Raw genomic sequence first — 23,148 nt, forward strand, 5'->3', positions numbered from 1 at the left:
CGAATGAATTTTAATATTTTATTATTATTATTAAAAGATTTATTCAATATTATATTTTTGGTACAATTGTAGTGTGGGTTACTGATATTTACATAAGTAGTATATGGTAATGGTCGGGCATTGAATGTATTTCAGTAGAACATCGATAAGGAGAGGATGGAAACGACAAACAATTCGTACGAAAATGCATGAACAATTATAATCGGAGACTGTGGACGAATATTTGCAGAAGAAACAGTCAAATTGAGACAATTGATTGTTATTTTGCAAAATAACAGTTCTTATATGGTTGATTGTCCCCACCCGTGCTTTGTTCACTACACAATATAGAATTCTCAACGCAAGGCATTTCAATAAGTTTCCTTTTCTTACTTCTTGGTCGATCCTGATGATAAATATTAAGTGATCACTAGTTAGAAGTTAGCAATCCAATAAATCGACATCTAAATAATGTACATTCTTTTCTCTGAATATTGCCAGCAACCATGATATCTCTTATTAGGCCATTTATTACTTTTACAACGAAAGGTTGTACACTTTTCAAAAACGTACCTGAATTGATTATGCGATTAATACCCATAATGATGTATTATGACAAACAAAATTAGATGACTTGTTGAAATATCTAAATGACAGGAACAGGTAACTCAAATGTCCAATTAAACCGTCATGGGTTAGTGTATAACCTAAACAGTTATTGTATTGAATTCCTATAAAGTGTCTTATTTTAATATTGATTTAATTCTTCTTCTTCTTTCTTTCTTTTTATTTTTACAAAAGAATTTAAAACAGAGATTTATAAACTTTGTATTAGATATAGAACAAATGAAAATTAATTTATCTCATATCACTATGATTTTAAAACAAGAAATAAAAATAAAATATGAAAATTATTATCAAAGTTTATTCAATCAAAAAATTATTGATTTACGTAAAACATTATACAATGAAATTGAACAAAAAATCAATAAGGTAAATTATTTTTTTTAATTTTTAATTTGATCAATTTACATTTATCATTTACATAAACATCTAGTAAATCACTTTTTTAAATATATAATGACGTTTTAAAATGTGGAAAATCTCCATATTGTAATTTTGAACAACATAGATACAAGTGGACAATATTGTTTTCAATGAGATCCTTATCAGGTTTTACTTGAATGTTCTAATCAACAATAATGAAAGTATCATCAACGTAACGAAACTATAAGTCAAGCTTATTGATAACCACTTTGAAAAGTTCGTTTTCTAATTTTGCGAAAACAAATCAACAGGGATAGGACCTAGAAGTGAACCCGTCGCTATAATATCAATTTGTTTATAATATATGCCTTGATTGGTTTATTAATTTCGTATATGCATATAAATATTATTGTATATTAGAGTAAAGCCTGATGAGGATCTAATAGAAAACAATATTATTCGCTTGTATATGTTGTTCTAAATTACGTTTTAGTTTAAATAACAGTTATGAACAATATTTTTCACTATTTAACGTATCGTTATTGTTTCATGTATTCTCATCAGTATTGTAGTGAACGAGAACATAAGTGGAAACAATCGGATGTATTACAGAAAATCCTAGTAAAATCTGAGAACCAAACAGTAAATATTTAATTTGCAAGATATCAATCAATTGTCTCAAACTTAACAGTTCCTTTTGCATATATCAGTCAATCATCTCAGATTTCAATGCTATTTTGTTTCCACACCAGTCATTCTTTGTTCTTGTTCTCTTTCTTCAATTTTCTTAACATTCTGTCTCCAGGCATTTCACTTCTGATTAGTGCTACATACTACTTATATCTGTCGATATTAGTAGCACACTCCATAATGTCAGTGTAGGAATTGTAAAGATGCTAAATTTAGCCATATTCATTCCCAAACATAAGTTGTACTTAAATTAATTTCTATAATTTATAAAACAATATATAAAAAGACAATAGTTGTAACATTTTAAATATCAAATTATTCGGAATGAACAAAAAGTTTGGCAATTTTGAAAATTATCATGATTGATGAAAGTCAAAAAAAAGTGTTGAAACCATGATTCAATTGAAGCTAGACCACCATGGAAAACCTGGAAGCACTGCTGAAGAGTCCCACAATAGGACGAAACGGCCGTCCAGTGCTTCTAGGTTTCTAGGTTTGTCTTTTAATAAGGTTTTTTAAATTTTCAGAAAACTATTAAATTTATGGTATCCATAAATGTTACAGATCGATGTCTCGGATAAACATTTTGATTACTTCTACTGTTTGACCAGCTGACTTGATAATATATATCTACTTTAAGCAAGTGAAGTTTTCATTTCAAGTTTGATTTGAAAAATAATAAATTAACAAATGTAGAAAAAAGTATACTCCTGGAAATGGTGTTCAGTATTAACGAACCAGGTGGTTTAAACGCTCAGTTCTTTTTATGTTTTGTTAGTCCAGTATATTATATATATATATATCATTAGATAAAATGTATTTTCATAAATAATATACTTTCGGAGCTGTCCTGTTGCTGGAAAATTGCTTGCACTGTAATAATACGAGCAGTAATTGGAAAAAAATATCGACATAACAATTAAGAGACCTTTTCATTCATATGTTCGTTTTAAGATTACAATCCAAAATTATACAACAAAGTGGACTATTTGTAATGTTCAAATTATAAATTATCATTGATTAAATGAAACTCTAGACCTACTCACGTGTTTTCTGAAACGATTACTCATTTGATGAGCTTATTATAGGTGTAATTCCTAACTAAGTATGTCGTTTTCATTTTATGAAACAAAAATTCATAGTGCATAAAATGTAAAACTAATCAAAATTGCATTACGTCTAGTGGTAGAACAATCGAATTACACTTGACGGAGAAGCTTTGGAGAATGTGAAAACCTTTACATATCTGGGCAGCATCATCGATGAATACGGTGGATCTGATGCAGATGTGAGGGCGCAAATCGGCAAAGCAAGAGCAGCATATTTACAACTGTAGAATATCTGGAACTCAAAACAATTGTCAACCTTCATCAAGATCAGAATTTTCAATGCAAATGTCAAGACAGTTCTACAGTATGAGGCGGAGACGTGAAGAACTACGAAAGTCATCAGCCAGAAGATACAGGTGTTTATTGACAGTCGTCTATGAAAGACATTATCAGCAACATTCTACTGTGGGAGAGAACAAACTAGATCCCAGCAGCGGAAGAAATCAGGAAGAAGCGCTAGAAGTGGTTAGGACACATATTGAGTAAGCACCGAACTGCGTCACAAGGCAAGCCCTCACATGAAATCCTCAAGGCCAAAGGAAAAGAGGAAGACCAAAGAACACATTACGCCGAGAAACGGAGACAGATTTGAGAAGAATGAACAAAAATTGGATATAATTAGAAAGGAAGGCCGGGGACAGAGTGGATTGGAGAATGTTGGTCGGTGGCCTATGCTTCATTGGGAGTAATAGGCGTAAGTAAGTAAGCTAATGGTAGAACGAACCAAATCAAGGATTATGTGATGAAGAAAATCTTCAACGAAAAATGATTACTGTTTTTGAAGACAGAGTTATCAGTAAACAAATATATCATTTCACAATGATATTCAACAAATTCACTAAATGAATTTCATAAGTTAACATGAATATTCCAATGTCATTCAAAAGTAGTTTAGAATTATTTACCTAGAATGTGACTATTTCAAATCATATACCAAATGACAGTGTTAAATATGCAGTTTCGAGAAAGCCAATAACTATAGTTAGTATTTCACAAATGAATTGCAACAACATTAATACGTTATTTTCTTCTCACCATATCTTACCTGTTTCATTACAACGAGAATGCTTCTTGGTAAACATTATAAAACCAGGTCTTTTTACTATCATAAATATTGCCTTTAGTTGTTAGATAATTTTTAAAATCATAACTAATACAAATAGATAATAGCTAATCATGTTTTTTTGTAATGCAACAAAGAGTTACCCAGGTGTCTATCAGTGCAGATAAAAATGTATGTTTTGTAATGATCACTGTCAGTTTTTCAGTAGTGTGATGTTGCTTTGCCTGCTTTTCATAGTTTTAACAGAATTTTGTAAAAAAAGATTTAACACAAACCTATTGCTTGACGTTTCTAACAAAAAACAAAGAAAACGTTTCTTACTTACTTACGCCTGTTACTCCCAATGGAGCATAGGCCGCCGACCAGCATTCTCTAACTCACTCTGTTCTCGGCCTTCCTTTCTAGTTCTAACCAACTTTTCTTCATTCTTCTCATGTCTGTCTCCATTTCGCGGCGTAATTTGTTCTTTGCTCTTCCTCTTTTCCTTTGGCCTTCAGGCTCGCCTTATGACGCAGTTGGATGCTTTCCCCAATGTGCGTCCTATCCACTTCTAGCGCTTCCTCCTGATTTCTTCCACCACTGGGATCTAGTTCGTTCTTTTCTACAGGGAATTGTTGCTGATAGTGTCTGGTCAACGGAGGGAGGATATTGCCGGTCAAAAGCCCGGATAAAGGAGGAGGGTTGGGCATGGGGTTAGTGACCCAATTCCGTAGAAAACTAACTGGTTAAAAAATTGCTAACCAGAAAAATTAATTTGAAGGGAAAGTACTGACTCGTTTTTAAATATTCACACTAAAACTTATACTGATAACTACTTGTTGTATGAAATATACTAAGAAATGTTGTCTTTATTTTGCCTTTAAGATACTGTCAACTACAATTCGACCCTTTATTTTTGTTGTCAGAATATACCCTTTTTTATTTTGTTAAAGAACTACTTTGATCAGTAGGGTTAAGGGTTTTATTTTTAAATTTATTAATATTGTATTCAATGAAAAATAAATTTTTAAACATTTCCGTGTTGAATAATTTATTTCTGAAAGGAAAAAGAATCTGCAATTAGAAATATAACAGTAGTAAAACAAAATGAGATTGAACGACTTCAACAAGTAAATAAGGAATTAAAGTCAAAACTTGCTAAACAATCTCAAGAATATGAGAATGAAGTAAGTTGGTAACATTTAAAATTTGATTTGTACACTACTGAAGAGCCCGTACTAGGATGAAACAACCGTCTAGTGCTTCCAGGTTTTTGATGGTGGTCTAGCTAAGATCGATACGTGAATCTAACTGTGGACAGATTACAATATGCATAAATTCACATACTGATAAAATTACTAATTTATTGATTGTGCATCAATAAAAGTCAGTACAAAATAGGCCAACAAAGTAACTAGGATTTTTGGAACAAATAATACGCTATGAGTTTAACAACTTCTTCCTCACTGATTGTTATTCGTGCACTTTTACAACTAAGTTAGACTTTTGACCAAAACTCTAACAATCAAATTAATCTTTCTCAAGCTAAACAGCATTCAAATACTAGCCAGTGACTGGCTCCGGAGAAGTTTGTCTAGGTTATAGTGAGAAGTCATGACTGATGAAATTCACTCGAATCGAAAGTGAGACAGTGACTACCCATCATACTAGCTGATTTTCATGCTATACAATAAACTGATAAGCGTTGGAATTGAGAAGCACCGGATTTCAGTCCAATGATCTAAATGTATCATGCACTCGGGAAAGCCTAATTATCCTGATCTCAATACCATAAGGGAGAATTTGTATTTCCTCACCTTAAAGGAACTTCGAAAAGAAATTATTCCCTGGTTTCAAAGGCTTTCTAGTCGATTTTAGTTAGTCAAGGGAACCATCGTCAAGTTAAAACCTGCAATCATATTCACCTTGAAATTTTGTATTACGTTTATTATTCAGATAAAATTATTACTTTTTTTTCTAATGATAGACTGGATTCATAATATTAACCTTATTTGACTGAAGTATCTCTATATGGAATTTACAAAAACATAATTAGTAGACTTTTCAGAAAGAAAAGAATTTCTATACAAAGTTAATCACTATTCAATCATTATAGATGGAGGAATACTTGAAATTCCACCTCTTTTTATTCAGTTAAATTCATTTATTTATTTCAACACATAAACATTGGTACAAAGAGGCAGCAAATAGATATGCGCCACATAACCCATTCGATTTGTGTGTAGTCTGTGATACTGCCCACGTGCCCATACCGAAACAGGTGGTTTTCATAGTATGCTACTCCCGGAGCTTTTGACCTAATAGTCTAGTTCACTAGGCAGTGGAGCGATGTAAAGAGATACAAACCCATGGTAGTCGGTGGCCGATATTTGGTTCATACACCATTTGTTCCTTCATGGTCCTGGAGCCCATGTGCACCATTGGTTTGTAATCAAGGTACTCTAACTCCACCAGGTGGATCCTCCATATCCACGAACTCGGTTAAAGCTCTGGACATTCGCTTTTAGCCCTCTGAATTTCGTAAGCGATGGTAATGCCACTATAAGGCAATGAGTAAGTGTTTCCTTATAGTAGTTGTGTGTATTTGGTCATGTGAGAGAATTTCGAGCGCGCATGAGAGAGCTAATTCTCTCCACTCTTGGCCATACCAGGGCATTTGGAGGGCCATTCAATTAAATGATGATAATGATTAATAACATTAATAAGATTTCTAATAAAATGAAAATTATCCATTTCATAGATTATTGAGAAAAAATGTAATCTAGAGCAAGTAATTAATAAACTAACAAAAGAATTCGAAGAATGTCAACTTACTAACAAACAAATTGAATTGAAGCTAATGAATGAATGTAAAAAGAAGGAAAATTTGGAGAAACAATTAATCAAACTAACAAATGAAATGGAACGAATGAAGAATGACTATGAAAACTTATCAAAACAAGCTAAAGAAAGTTTATTTCTATTTTGTTTTTATCCTATTCCATACATATATTAAAATGAATTCTTACTGTTAATTATTTTATTAGCATAAGTACTATACCATAATAACCGTTCATTTGTTTTAAGATTAAGCTACATAAGAAGAGTTTAGATGAATTCAAATTTGCCAAAGTGTTAGGGAGATCCAGAAAATTCGAAAAAAGCCAAAAAGGGTCTGAAAACATTGAGAAGCATCTTATCCATTCGGTATTTACTAGAAGTTTTGCCAGAAACATCTAGAAAGCGAGGAATCACATGTCGAGTTTCTGGTTGGATGATTACCTACACTGCTACTATGTTTAGTAGCGTCCTAGAATTTTCCGGAAACCCAAAGCCATCCAAAATACCATAAAAAATCCCAGATTTTTTGTAAATAAACGAATCTTTGGAGTAAAGCGTTTCTTCCATATTTCATACCTTTTCTCACGTGTTCAAGTTGCTGTATAGATCTAGCCGGGAGGTTACTTGAAGAGCTTAGGAACCTAATCTAGCGTTCATTAAGGAGACTTACCACAAAACTATCATTTTATTCTATTTGAAATATATCGTTTAAAGTTAGTTTGAATAAGATATATTGGTAATCAGACTATGAGTTCTAGATTGTATGCTATAATAATAAAATAGGTCAAATTATAATTTATGAACAAACCAATGAGTTTAAGGATAACAGGCCTTGGATTCGGACGAGAAATTCATTCATCCATATAGTTAACTAGCGTTTTAGGATTATGGTTGATGTTAATTGATGAGTGAAACCTTTAATTCATAACATTAAATCCTAATCCTAATTCCTCATATTAATTTATAATCCTTTTTTGACAGGGATAAGTAGGTGAATTGTTTCAAAATCACTTTAGTGTCCCACTTAACTGATCGACTGTCTATAAAGGTTAAATTAACCAGTATTTTCCTCGACATAAAATACCTAACAGTTTGAGTTTCATCAGAATATTCTATATTTTAATCAGTCATTGTTATTGGTCAATAAAATATATGTTATTAAAATGAGTAGACATTTACACTTTCCCCACTGTAAATTAATTTTATACTTTCTTGAAAAGTCGATAGAAAAGTATTATTTTATTCTTATTTGCAATATACTTCAATGAAAACTTATTCACTTACTCAAATTACATTCATTTAGTTACAGATGGGTGACAGATGAATGACAATTCGAAAATGAGTATAATTTATCTGTCATAACTCTTCTGGAACAGAAACCATTTTGTTTAAATACATGTATTAATGATTAATATTTCTGAGAAGTAAAATTTGAGTTCTTTAATGTAGTCTGTACTCAATGTACAATTTTAATTGTTACAAAAGAACTCCTGTACTGAGAATGAACTATGAAATTCCATAACTCAAAACTTTAAAACAGAATGCTTCTATCTATATTAAATAATCATCTTGTAAGAGTTTAAAATTCTTAAATGAGATGAAATAAAAAAATCCTCGATTTCATGATACCCACGTACAAAATACCTAACAATTGAAGAGTAGCTGTTCCAAATCAAATCACATTATGAGGCAGTTCTTGAGGCTGTGATTGATTGATATGAGTTTTCAGTCTTGATATTAATCTAATTCTGCATGCTTTACAGTGAATACTTATTTTTAATTAAATATTTTAATATTTATTTACAATGGATTCTTGAATAGTGACCGATAATAATAATTTCAAACTATCAGGAAAAAATGAAATTTAATGAGACTTTTGAAAAAATCATATCATTTAAAGTGAATGTAAACAGATCTATTTATTTTATGGATAATAGCTTTCAGTTGAACCCGTATGGCTGGATATAGCGGTAGTCCAAAGTTGATTTTCACACTAGGAATCGAACTTAGTTTCAGTATCTTTAAATGGAAGTAGATTATCTACTAAGTTATTGAGTTACGACACTCAACAACTCATTTAAATAATATAACATTTGTTGTTATTATTATTAGCCTATATACCAACAGACTTTGTTCAAGGGACATCAAATACATATGCACCACGCTAGTCACTTGATTTGTATGTAGGCTGTGATACTGCCCACGTGCCCATACCGAAACAGGTGGTTTTCGTAGTATGCCACTCTTGGAGCCTTTGACCTAATGGTATAATCCACAAGGCAGTGGAACAACGCAAAGAGATACAGTCCCATGGTAGTCGGTGGCCGATATTTGGTTCATATACCATTTGTTCCTTCATGGTCCTGGAGCCCATGTGCACCATTGGTTTGTAATCAAGGTACTCTAACTCCACCAGGTGGATCCTCCATATCCACGAACTCGGTTAAAGCTCTGGACATTCGCTTTTAGCCCTCTGAATTTCGTAAGCGATAGTAATGCCACTATAAGGCAATGAGTAAGTGTTTTCTTATAGTAGTTGTGTGTATTTGGTCATGTGAGAGAACTTCGAGAGAGAGAAAGAGCGAGAGAGACCTAATTCTCCCTCACTCTCGACCGTACCAGAGCATTTGAGGACAAATATTATATTAGATGATAATCATAATTATCACAATATTATGTCAAAAAATTTATTCATTTACTTTTAGTTAGTTGTACTTTAATGTTTATGATTATGATTTGTAAAATTATCATGTCGGAAGAGTTAATATTTAGTTGAAATAATACGTGAATGATGGAGGATATCAGGTTTTTTTCTCTTTTAAAGAAAACGTAGATTAAATTTAAATCTGATTAATGAAAATTCTATGAACTTCAAGAAAAGTTTCATGATATATAACTCACTTTGTTGTACCTCACCTTGGTTTTCTTCTCTTTTCGTGTGAGTTCAAAGGAAATACTCTCTTTTTATTTTTACCTGGATATATATGCCCTGAATTATTTTTTTTTAAAAATTTTTAACTATTGAAATTTATAGAAAAAAAAGTTAAACTTATGACCAAATTAAATTAGATAATTATGTGAAAATGTTATATATTACTCACCTGTTCTTTCATTCTTATTTGTGTTTTTTTATTTTTCTTTTCTTTATCTATTTTTCTTATCATTCATTATCAACTCAAACTATTTTCTATTTCTTAAAAGCTTTTCATTTTCCTTTTTTACATTGAAGCAATCAATTGAATGTGTATTCATCAAAGAAAATCAAATTTTTTCCTTCCATCTATTCATACATTCATTCATTGATTCTACCCTACTTCTTGTTTTATCTTTATTTTTCAATCATTGTGAATTTTCTTTTTTTTAAAAAAAATAAAAACTGGTTCATTTTTCAGCATTAATTCATTGAAATTCTATTTTATTGATTAATTTTTTTTTCTTTCAAAAAAAATTATTTTTTTTTAGTTAGAAAAAAGTTCAAAATTCACTGAATTAGTTTCTGAACTTGATCGTAAATGGTCTGAAACTGTAGGTCGTGAATGTGCACGTGTACGTAGTGAAACAATGCAACAATTAGAATTACAATATAAAACAAAATTAGAAGAAATTACAAATAATTATGAAAAAACAATTAGAACTATGCATAAACAATGGGAGATGAAAATAGAATTGAATAAAATAGATCAGTTTAAAAATAATATTGATCAAGTAACAGAATACATAACTAAAGAACAATCAAGGTATGTCTAATTTATTAATCAAATATATTACAAATAAATTAATATATATTTGTAATATCTCAATGAGTAGAAAGATGAGATTTACTGACGTTTCTTGACTCAGCGTAAGTCACTTCTTCAGAGAATAAATAACCGAAATCAAAATCGATTAGAGTTCCATAAAATTTAGACATTTTTTCGTTTAAGTAGATGGTTGAACGAATAAGATTTTTAAATGTTTCGCTAAAAAGAATTGGTAGCTAACGTAAGTGTATTTAAATAGATCATTTTAATTAAAGTTATTCATTTGATATGTCATTACTATTATTTTTGGGGCATTGATAACGATATCAGTTTGATAAAGTTTTATTTCATATAAACTATTAAAAGATTTTTAGAAACATATTCTTACGGTAGATATAATTGCACTACTTATTATACTATTGACTATGGCATACAGTGATACGGTGTTACTAAAAAAGGAAATGAGAAGGTATGAAGTTTCTATCGGATGCTTTTATGGAATACACCAGTATAAACTTAAATACAAAATAGATAGATAGATCACTGAAAATGACCTCTAACCACTTAATAAGATAAATATATTTCCAAAACAGCTATGTATTCATAATAGTTACAACAGTTATACGGAATATTTTAAATAAAAATGATGTCATAAGATATTTCAAGACAATTAGAGTATTTTTTCAAAAATATCTTTATGTGTACATCTAATTTACTTATGTAAGTGTTATCCAATGGAAGATTCGTATATAAATCATTTCACCCATGAATTATGACATCAGGAAAAACATAAAATTTCGTTATCATAATATGAATAAATCATTTCACTACATACATATCATATTTTTGCATCGATGTTTTACTAAAACTATTAGTATAGTATTGAAGATAGTTTGACTTTGATCAAGTTTCATCAAGTAATGTCAAAAATAAGTTAACAGTATCGAGCTGTAAAGACTTCTTATTCGTCCTAGTATGGGACTGCTAAGCAGTGTGCATCTACGATCCCGCATGCTGAATTCGAATCCTGGACCGTCGGTCTCTCGCGCGAACACCTAACCGCTAGACCACAGAGTCAGAATCCAACTGTGGTAATGTCTAACTTCAACCGATCCACGATATTGAGCGATTATCTTCCATTGTCGTCGGTAGACATTTATTAACTTAGGAGCATCAGAATAAAAGTTAAATCCAATGATACGTAAACTTTTTATGAGATTCTAGTTCCAAGATATCGCTATTATCTTTTTATTTCTCAATGAATAAAATGAACTGAAGTGAAACATTGTTACGTATCGTCAATAACAGTTCATCCATGAAATCCTCTATAGCATTGTTTGAGATTTTTACTATTCTACATACTTGAGAAATGTTTTTGCGAATAGCATAGGACTAATGGTGGGACTTTAATTTATGGACGACATTTGAGCGGCACTAAAGTAACCTTAAGAATGTCCACCTACTTACTAAAGTTAAATAAGGTTTATAAATTAGTGTGAAAACTTATGGTTGGGAATTACAGTTGGACGTTAGGATTAGGAATTAGATTAAGGGTTTTCACTACGAACTGACATCAGCTATAGCGTCAAAATGTTCTTCAGCCATATGAATGAATGAATTTTGTGCCAATATACAAAATCCGCTATCTTAAATCTGATTGATTTGTTCATTAGTTATAGTCTCGTCAAATATCTTATTTTTTATTTATTTAATGAACTATTAAATATTTGATTATATAAGCACTACTTAGTGTGAAAATACATTTAAGTGTTTTCAAGTGAATGGACTGAATGCCAATGAAAATTAAAAATATAAATAAAGAACATTAAGTAAGAGGGATGTTTAAACTGATTTCAGTTTTTCATTAAGATCATGTACCGATTGATGTTAGACCACTATTGGAAACCCGGGAGCACTGTACGGCTGATTCGTCCTGTTGTGGGATTCCTCAGCAGTGCGCTTCCACGATCCCGCTCGCGGGACGCGAACTCAGGGCCTTTAGTCTCGCGGGCGAATGCTTAACCTTTAGACTACTGAGTCGGCATCCAATGGTGTTACTGTTTAATCTAAACCAATCCACGAGATTGCGCGACCATCTTCTATTGTACTGATGTAGATACCTGTCTCTGTCTGACACGGATTAGCTCCACTGATCACGACTTCAGTTTATTTATTCATTATTTTCTTCCAGAAATATTTCCACTAATATAAATAGTTTTAAATGCACAAATTAATAATTGTACTCTTAGTCTGTATTGTTCAATGTTACAAGACCAAATTTTATAAATTTATCTATAATCTAAAATGTTTTCAAATCAAATTGCTTTCCTGGCTTAATCCTGTAACTGGTATTATTTTTCATTATTGGCTTAGACAACAAAATTTTTCGAGATAGTAAAATATATTTTCAGTGACTGTCATATAATGGCATCGTATTATTGTTTTCTTCATAAAATGCGAATTAGTAGAATTCTGTATTAAGAATTTACATTCATTAAATGTAAATATAACTGACTTGGTATTGTTTACTTGAATGTTCCCATTGATGTTTAGGACTGCAGTTGATCAGTCTCTTATTGGCATATGTTCAAACTGTGCGTATTGCCTCGATATTACTTTAATTCACAAGCATTATATGCAAGGATGGATAATGGCCAGCAGTGGAATACAAGACGCGCGTTTCGTCCCATTTAGGACTAGTCAGCTGGATGTATCAGCATCCAAGAGCTGAAGTCTGTTCCTGGACTCGAACCCAGTACCCTTCGCTCCAAACACCATCGCGTTATACCGGAGTGAACATCAACTATGGGATCCAGGTACATCCATCTGACGAGTCCCAACTAGGACGAAACGCGCGTTCTGGATTCCACTACTAGTGACTACCCATCTTTGCTTGTAAATATAATTACTTAGAAATATTTATTATTCCTATATAAATGTTATTTTATTTTCATTAAGTGATCACATCACTCATTTGTCAGAAAACTTTGGGAAAAATCTTGATCAAAGTGTTCAAACTGATGAGGAATTAGTAAGTGTGAATCTTTCATGTTTATTTTTCAAATGATTAGTTGTATAATGTCTTTAATAAAGTTGTTTATTGGTTGATAATGAAATTTAGAATATATATTGTTTTGAGACTCATCAGCTGGATCTATTAGGGTTTATATAGTGATTTTCACACTGAGACTCGAAATCAGTACTTTTCATTTCAAGCATTAATGGGTTATCCACTGAGCTATAGATGCTAACATGTTCCACAGGTGTTAATCGTATGCATAATAGTTTGTATTTTACTGTTATTGTTAAGATCTATAATTGGTCAGTCTCTATTCATATATGTGTATTTTGAAGTGACTACCTATATTTGTGCGCATAATTATCGGATAACTAAATGATGTTGGGAATGAATTAAATAACAATGGGTATTATAAACAAGTAATAAGCATCAAATCTACCTAAATTTATAGAGCAAATTTCTAAGAAGCATTTTCTACTTAAACAGTGAGTATAGAAAGAAAACCTTCCTTTTGTTTGCTAGCAAAAGCTATACTGGAAGAGTTGCTTGTGCTGAGAAATCGTACGACTTTCCAGTCAAACAATTTCCATTTCCTAAAGTATGGTTTAGGAACGAAAAACCACCAGCATGAACTAAGTAACGGTGATAGTAAAAGGACAAGCGATCTACATAAGTTCATAGAAACCTATCTGTTTCAGAGCATGTTGATGAACGGAGTTAGACATAACATACTATGAATTGATTGAAGTTTAAAGCTTATTGAATGGAACCAATTATCTCAGTAACAGCTGAAATTTACATCATATCTAAATTCGTGATGAAGAATAAGAGTTATTAATGAGATATCTACTTGAAAGTTCTGAGCTAGTTGGCAAAATATTGTGTGATTGTCAATGTGAAGAGATTTAGGTTTTTAGGTAGGAAACCAATATTTTTTCCATGAATTTGAGTATCATTTGTCATTTACATTGATTAATGACAAAATGTTGCTTGAAACACTTGCTTGAAGCCTCAAGGTCAAGTGGCACAACCGTTATTTATTAAAATGAAAGGACTTCCAAACGACGAGCCATAAATTTCACTTTTTTACATGAAACGGTTCACCAAGCACTTGGGTATGAACCACTCTCTGGGTATGAAGGCTAATAATACTACGCAGTTGTCGGAAACAAAGTATGGCAAATCATATTTTTTATATTAAGACCATGATGACTGATATGTTCTGTGTATACTAAAACTCAACCCAAAAGGAGTATATCAGCGTCCTGAATAATTCCGTGCTAACGTCTCTAAATGTCACACTGAGTGACCCTAGCTCTAATTCCAATGATGTGTCACGATTTCGAGTCACTCAAAAAGTCAGTCCGTCACAACGTAGAACCTGCTACGTATGCTAATCGGCTCATGTTACCGTACCCCATCAGCACAGAGAAATAAAAATTATCAGGCAAAAGATCAGAACAGTTGAGTTAGTAACAGCATCAGTGGTAATGGGAAAGATTGGTCATCAGAGGTACAATTCGAAAAAATATAAATTAGTGAGATAAAAATACCAAAGGTTATGAGGAATTTAGAATCATAGAATTTAATGCATCTGCACCATTGCAAACGATTTTGAACCATGTCATTGAAAGTCTCTAACCATTGGGTACGATAATGATGCGGACCCCAACCAGGTAGTCTGTTCCTATCAACATGACTAAGTTCAATTGTCAGTGACTTTATGGGCTGATGCAATGTTTCGGTCTGTCTGCCCTAGTTTTACTCAGCCTTCTCTTACACCAGATAACGTTACCCATCGGGCTATGCGGTGGTTGGGCGTACGTGACACACGTCACAACTACCTCGGTCGATGAAGATTTACTACTCCATCAATCAATTCCCGATCTTCCCTTTGTAAGAATAACTTACTCCGTGGTCCCAAAATACACGAGAAACACTCCGTAAACACATATGGTCGAATACAACTGACCTGAGAATACCATCTCTTCTTAATGTCCATGTTTCACATCCATAAAGTATAACGAAACAAACTTTTCCCCAGTAAACTCATCCTTTAGTTGAAAGATGGATATCTCGCCCATGCTACAAGTGGTTCAGGTTGTTAAGGTTAATTGGGATTTTTAGATTCGTGCAGTGATTTCATCAGATACCAGACTATTAGGATTGATGGGACTCCCAAGACAACTAGAGCGGTCAATGAGTTCAACTACTTCACTCTGTATCACTATTCAGGAGATAACGCAGGCCAATCCCAAAGTAACATTTCTCATTTGGAGAAGGAGAACCGCATCCTAAACATGCTTGCATTATTGCTTAAGATGGTCAGAAGATTGTATTTTATCAGAGCCACCACCAAACAGAACTACATCATCTGGGTTAAAAAGTGAATCTGTAGTACCGGTTGCTATGTTAAGCCCATATACATTATTATAGCATCTGCACAGGTCAATTTATTCATTCCCCGTGAGACACGTTTTGACCTTGTTAATTATTCACTTATCAATCCTGACCGTTTTTATATGAGCGTATATGTGTGCACATCTCATCCTATTCATCACATATCTGTAGCTTATTTTTGTGTGACTATAAGTATTGATTAACGCTTGGTTAAACTGAGTTGGCTCACATGCCATCTACACTGCTCGTTATTTTACTTCTTTCTCTTCTCTTCGCCTAGTCCCTCTGATTGTCTGTCCAGATCGATGAGTGTACAATATATATGTATCCGAAATTCATTCTCGTACGTGACTTGATTCCATTATTCACTAACGCGCTTAAGTCCTTAATTTTATACGAGGATCGACGACAGTTATATTTCCATAGGAATCAGAAACGATCACACTCGAGTCAGATATCAGGCCACAAAAAATCTACCGGTGGAAGACGAATTTCTGTATAGTCAGACGATGAAAGTTATCTCTAAAAGCATGTCTATGACATTTAAATAAAAATGACAAAGGCGGAAAACAGTGACAAACTCCACCTAACGTAACTGATCCCGATTACAGTTCGCCACAAGCTGTGCTTCAACTAGTAGTGTTTGAGCAGAGAGCCTTCACAGTGTTAATGTTCTCCTTTGGTACACCTTTCAATTATAGACATAGAAACCTCACGATCAACGGAGTCAAACAACTCCCTAATAAGGTCAAGGAATACAACTATGGTTGGACGTCCTAAAGCACTTCTATATTCCAGTGAATATTAGTCCTTACATCCACGTCCAGGTCTGAAACTAGCCTAGTTTCCTCTGGCTTGCTTTTCACGAGGTTAATATTTTGGACACTGTTTTACTTAAACGAATTCGTTCGTGATTGTTATGAGAGGATTTTTGTTATTTCTTAATAAGGTGGGACGATCAGTGATCGAGACTAGTCAGATGGGATTACGTCCACTTCCTAGATTCTAGCTAAGATTTCAGTTAATCTGACTTCCAAAACCGAGCCACTACCTAAAATTCTCAGGAGTTAGTTTATCTGACTCTGCTGCTCTCCATTGCTTTAGATCATTTGCAGTCCTTTCCACCTCACTAGGACTTAGAGAAGTTACATCAGTTTGCGATTTAGGTTGCTTGGATTTAATAAGTAACTGGTGTGTGGTTGAAGGCCAGTTGAACTGTTTCCTAAAGTGTTCTGCCCATCTGTCCAATATTCTGGATTGAGAGTGAATAATAGTCCCGTCTTTTTCTTATATAGCTTCACTTATGTCCGCATTTTTAATGCCTGTTTTTTGATAAGTCCGAACAGTTGTCTGCTGTTACCTATCCGTGCTTCCTTTTCCATCTCTTCTGCTTTCGCTACCCACCAATACTTACGGTCATTATGTAGACTTTTATCAGTGTTCATTTGAGCTTCCTCCTCTCCTCATCGTGTTTGGAGCCTGATAGGATGAGTTTCCGAGCATTTATCAATTTTGTAGATGCCTCTGAAATCTACTGATTTTTCTCAGCCTTTTGATTTAAGTTATTCCAAGTTATAACTGTGTTTCCATACCCTTTTGAATGTTATGCCAAGCTACCTCGGGGTCGATATCACTTTTATGGTTGACTTACTCCTTCACTAGTTTTTCCTGAAATACATTCTTAAATTTACATTCATTAAGTTGAACGCTTAGCGGTTTTCTTGCTGTCGCTTTTCTACGTCCAGTAAGACGTAGACAAATATAAGCTCTAGCTAGAGCATAATCCAAGTCTAAACATGTGTTCCATAATGAACGACAATCTTCTACCGAGCCCCTGCAACGATGGGTAATGGCAATGTGACCTACTTAAGTCCATCGATCAGTCGATTGTAGAAGTCGCGACGTCAGACAAGGTTCTCCTTATGTTTCAAGTTAGTGTTTGCCATAAATGGACATTTATCTGAGTATAGTTGCAGTATGCTGTCGCCATCATTCATTGACCAAGCCGCAACAACATAAGATCCGCCAAGTGCCATTCAGTTTGGTTTAGTTTACCTACTTGAGCACTAAAATCACTTGCAGTTATCACTACATCAGAGCGTGTATTTTTTTGAAGGAGGTTAGATAGCCTCCTGTAAACTTCATCTCTAAATTCGTCCGAACTACAATAATTGGGAGCGTAGTTAAAGACAACGAAAAAACGGTGGTTTGTGTCCCTACTGTTACGTTTAGTAGGACAGCACACAAGTGGTTGTATATTGGAATTAAGTCTGGAAGAACCTTTTCTGATTTCGAACTTAATGCTATACCTACATCAGAGAGATCACCGGCAGTGGCAGTGAGGTCTCCGTATGCTTGAAGGGCAAATCGTGCCGGTTTCCTATATTGGCAATTGAAGTTATATGCATGACTGTACTTGGATCCTGTATTCATGTTTCTGAGGAGCAGTACATATCGATGGCGCGAGGTTCTAGAGTCCTAGATAATGAAGCCTGTGTTACTATCTGATGCAAATTTCAAACATCGAAAGCTTCAACTTGAAGTTTAGAGCTTGATTTCAGGAGACCGTGAATAACATTTCATGAACTCGAATAATTGGCATCGGCGACGCGTTGTGATAAAGTTAAGTGGGAAGGTTTTGTCATGGGGATGGAGAAACCAATAAGAAGTGGGGCAGGGGTTCGGTCGTCAACCACATAATCTCGGGTTGTTGTCACTTCTCGGCTACCCACGTCGTGGAAGAATATCTCTTCCTAATGAACCTGAAAAAGAATCAGTGGTGGTCTTAGCGACCTGAAGGCATGACTGCAAAACCAAAGGTATAACTGCTTGAGACCGGTTATGCACGACCTTCTCATGAGGAGTTTTTTAGTGTTTTTACTCCGTGATTCCAAAGGCCTTACCACCGGAGGCGGAATCCTATGGGTTAAGGTGATGTATGCCATTTTCAGGGTCGATCTTTTTTAAACCCTTCCTCCCGATATGAGAAGGTGAAATTACTGCGGATGCTGGTTGTCCGAGGAAAACACTATACCGCTGTAACGCCCCTCTACAGCCAGGAGTATGACTTTGCCCTCGGACCTTAAGTGACTGCTTTTAGTTTTATCGTTTCCCAACTGACCTATCTAGCATGATAGGACAAATCATCCAGCTCAGAGAACAAAACTCCAAAATCATCCACCTGAGCTACTTATCTTCTACACCATCTCATAACTATAATATGAAACAATATTTATAAATTAACTTAACTCAATTCTTTCTTCTTTAAATTTTTGTTCCTTAAACACTTGCCTTCTCATCATAATTTAGTAAGTCAGTAATTTTCGGGTAATTTTTTTATATAAAACTGTAGAAATTATTTTCTTATTTTTTTCATTGTCACGAAACTTATCCATTTATTATTTTATTTGATTCCTTTTTATTTCTCATTCGTGTTTTGTAGGAAAAAAATAATTTTTTTCTATTTTCTTTTATAAAATAAAAAAAATTTTGTCTTCATTTATTCTTTTTTTGTTTTTTGAAAAGGAAAATAAAATTGAAAATAATCAGATTAGTAATAATGAAATGAAGAATATTATAATGATTGATTCGAGTACGGAAACTGATCAACAATCGTACATTGAACAAAATAATTATCATATGGATGAAAATGAGAAAAACCAAGTATACCGATTAAATAGTTTACATTGAAATCTATAGTAGGATTATTATTATTATTATCTGGAATGCTTAAACTGTACTACTTTTTAGTATAGTTTAGGCAAAACATTTATCTGACAACTTGAACCAATGTAGTAAAGTTAGTGGTTCTTTGAAGTTAACATTCTCTGTACAATGGTCTGTGAATCTCATTCATTCTTAAATCAAAAGTGATTAAATAGTTAATTTTTAATGGTAGATTAGTTTTTTTTTTAAAGAAATGGGGAATGCTATCATAATGTGATAAGACGCCATTGTTTATCTAACAGATAGCTACATGAATTCACTTAGTATTACTTGTTTGAATCTTCCCATTGATGTTTAAGACTGCAACTGGTCAGTCTCTTATTGGCATATGTGCACACTGTGCGTATTGCCTCGATATAACCTTATTTCACAAGCATTGTAAGCAAAGATGGATAGTGGACTCAGTATCTGAGTGGTTAACGTGATTGCGTTTGAAGCGAAAGATACTGGGTTTGAGTCCCAGAGTGAACATCAACTCTGAGATGCAGGTACATCCAGCTGATGAGTCCCAAATAGGACGAGACGCGCGTCCTGGATCCCACTGCTAACCACTATCCATCTTTGCCTAAAGTTCACAAAGTTTAAATTTTTTTGTTATTTTAATTTATTTTTAAAAGTTTAAAAGAAGAAGAATTACATAATCATTTTAAAAATGAATTACAAACAACGAAACAATATTATGAAAATATAAGATCAAAAGAATATAATGAATTTATGCTTGCTCAAAATATTCTAAAATCTAAAATACATGAATTACATCAACGTTTATTAAAATGTTCATGTAAATCATCAACAGTACTAAAACAGGTTAGTGTAAATAATTAAAAAGGGGATGATAAATTTTCGTTAAATAACACTTATAGGATGAAAGAAAATGTAAGTTTTTAGTGGTCCGGGATCTGACTGCAAGTTATATCGTATGATTATTTGTTATTAAAATATAGATCCCGGCTATCCTCGTATATTTCATCAACTTAAACCGATTTAGTGTATAACGAGATTAAATAAGTCGTATACGAAAATGAATTTTTGAATACATACATTTCGTACATTCACTAATCTGGACAGGAAATGAGAGGGGTGCAGCGAATGAAGCGAAGAAGAGCGTGCGAAGCGAAGCAAAAGGACGCTCAGTGCAAATGACATGTGAGCCAACTCCCTTTAATCATGCGTTAATCCATATTTATAGTCACACAAAAATAAGCTACAGACATGCGATGAACAAGATGAGATGTACTCACACATACAGATTTTAGAATAATGTATATGGGCTTAACGTAGCAACCAACACTACAAGTTCATATAAGATGCTAATATGAATATGATAGGATCTTTATAATATGAAGTTGAAATTTATCACAAATAAATGCTATGTAAGGGAATCTTGAAAACTAGTGAATATTTAACAACTGTTTTGTATTAGCATAAGTTTCCTTATGATTTCATATTCAAAACCTCGCTATGAATTCAATCTTATCACCCCCGTCAAATGCTCTGGTATGGCTGAGAGTGGGGAGAATCAGCTCTCCTTCTCTCTCAATTCTCTCACATGACCACATATATACAACCACTATAAGGAAACACCTACTCATTGCCTTATCGTGGCTTTACTATTGTTTACGAAATTGAAAGGGCTAAAAGCGAATGTTCAGAGCTTTAACCGAGTTCGTGGATATGGAGGATCCACCTAGGGAAGTTAGAATACCTTGATTACAAACCAATGGTGTACATGGGTTTCAGGATCCTGAGGGAACAAATGGTGTATGAACCAAATGTCAGCCACCGACTACCATGGGACTGTATCTCTTTGGGTTGTTCCACTGCCATGTGAACTGGACTATTAGGTCAAAGGCTCCGGGAGCGACATACTAAGAAAACAAGCTGCTTCGGTCTGGGCACCTGGGCAGTATCACAGTCCACATACAAATCAAGTGAGTTGAGTGTCGCGTATGTATTTCGTGTCCCTTTGTACCAATATTGATATTTTCAAATAAATAATAAATAAATTCTTATCACCGTTTGAATAGAATTATATTTCTCTACTGTTTGAATAATGTCAAGTCTGTTTTACTCAATGACTACTCGAACTGCAACGTAATTTTTCTTACATGAATAAATCTACATACTTATTAGCAAACTAAATGATTATGTTGACGATCAGTATTTCAAAACTTTAACTTCATTATTCTCTTTAAAGTTTAACTGCCATTTACCTCAACCTTCAATCAGTTGACAAATAAATTATTAAAATGAATTCTTTTACCTGTAATTCCATCCTCAGACATTATTTTCCTATTAAAATGTATGAAAGGCAAATGGTCAACAATGGTTGACTTGGCAAGTCTAACATTATCAATCGTGTGTTTCTCATGAAAACAGACAAATTGTCTTTGTAGTGGCATAATGAGAAAAATAAATTTATTTATGTTGAATATACTACCATTTTATGAAGTTTGTTTTTTCCCTCTTTACTATTCATAAAAGGAATATTTTCAACTTGTTTAATCTTCCAGTAAACAAAACTATTAAAATTCATTCGATAAATTTTATATTTCACTTTTTTTCGTCTGTGTTTTAGGTAAAAAATAGCAGATTTTCAGCAAATAGTCAATTATTACCAGAAATTAGTATGAGTAATAAACAAAGTTCTATTTTTGATACTTTATCATCTTCGTCCTTATCTCCATTATCACCAACAGGAGCTCTATCAGAACCAAAATTCGTTTATAATCATGACTATAATCTAATTTCTGACCAACTGCCTTCACAAATTGACGAAGATCATCGTTTTATGAATGAAAATAGGGAAGAGAAGTTTCGTTTGCCATCATTAGCTACCTAAGTGGTGTAGTGAGAAAGAGGGTAATACAGGAAAATAAAGCATCATTTAATTGTGCAGCATACTAACAAGTATAAACAATTATCCATAAAGTTAATTAACGCATAAAAAAAACCGAACATCTCTACATTAAAAATTTACACAAAAAATAAAATGGAAGGTTTTTCTTAGTTTACTTAAAAATATGTTTGTCTGTATGTATGTGCATACACCAGATAGTTACCTTTAAACTAGAAACTATGAAGTACTATTCACAAATTTCTAACCATCATACTTCCAATTTACATAATAAAAACAGAAAATATAATTACATATTTTGTAGAAACTTCATTTATTTGTTTTTTTTGGGGGGTAAATGAGATACACAGTTTGTTAAGACATTGAATTGGAAGGGGAATTAGTTAGGTTTGAAGTTATTTTTTTCATACTGATCTAAGATAAACATTATTTGAATAAATGCTGAAAATTACGAGTCACTGGTAAGTAATAGTAGGGCTAGACGAAGGGTATTAGGGAATGATGGTAAATTATTTGATGAGGTTGTAAATCTTCATCGACTGAGGTGATAAGGCCATATGTTACGTATGCCTGAACACCAATTACCACGACGCGCAATACTGACTAGTGTTGGGGATGGTTGGATGAAAGTTAGGAGCGGCCAAACCAAAACGTGGATTTAGTCCTCGAAGTCACTAACTCCTTGTGTGAGCAATGTTGGTAGATGCAGACTATATGGCTCAGAATCGATCACAATCAGTCAGTGACAACGTAGAACT

At 33.3% G+C, this 23,148-nt stretch overlaps 2 protein-coding genes across 2 annotated transcripts in view; both read left to right on the top strand.

Moving 5' to 3' along the window:
- Positions 1–14,482, top strand: part of Smp_136340 (putative serine/threonine-protein kinase TAO1-A) — a gene marked incomplete at both ends in the record, with an annotated part of 34,298 nt that extends 19,816 nt beyond the window's left edge. Inside the window, 4 exons of the mRNA XM_018799312.1 lie at positions 4,872–4,994; positions 6,569–6,779; positions 13,370–13,419; positions 14,417–14,482. Coding sequence (XP_018651113.1) covers positions 4,872–4,994; positions 6,569–6,779; positions 13,370–13,419; positions 14,417–14,482 — 450 coding nt within the window. The remainder of the gene's footprint in view (positions 1–4,871; positions 4,995–6,568; positions 6,780–13,369; positions 13,420–14,416) is intronic.
- A 7,680-nt stretch (positions 14,483–22,162) lies between these two features.
- Positions 22,163–22,375, top strand: Smp_177450 (hypothetical protein; the record flags this gene model as incomplete). Its single annotated transcript, XM_018799313.1, has 1 exon — positions 22,163–22,375. One exon carries the CDS (start codon positions 22,163–22,165, stop codon positions 22,373–22,375), a length of 213 nt encoding a protein of 70 aa, XP_018651114.1.
- Positions 22,376–23,148: the final 773 nt, after the last annotated feature.

Source organism: Schistosoma mansoni, chromosome 3, assembly GCF_000237925.1.
Source record: "Schistosoma mansoni strain Puerto Rico chromosome 3, complete genome".
Classification (NCBI taxonomy): Eukaryota; Metazoa; Platyhelminthes; class Trematoda; order Strigeidida; family Schistosomatidae; genus Schistosoma; species Schistosoma mansoni.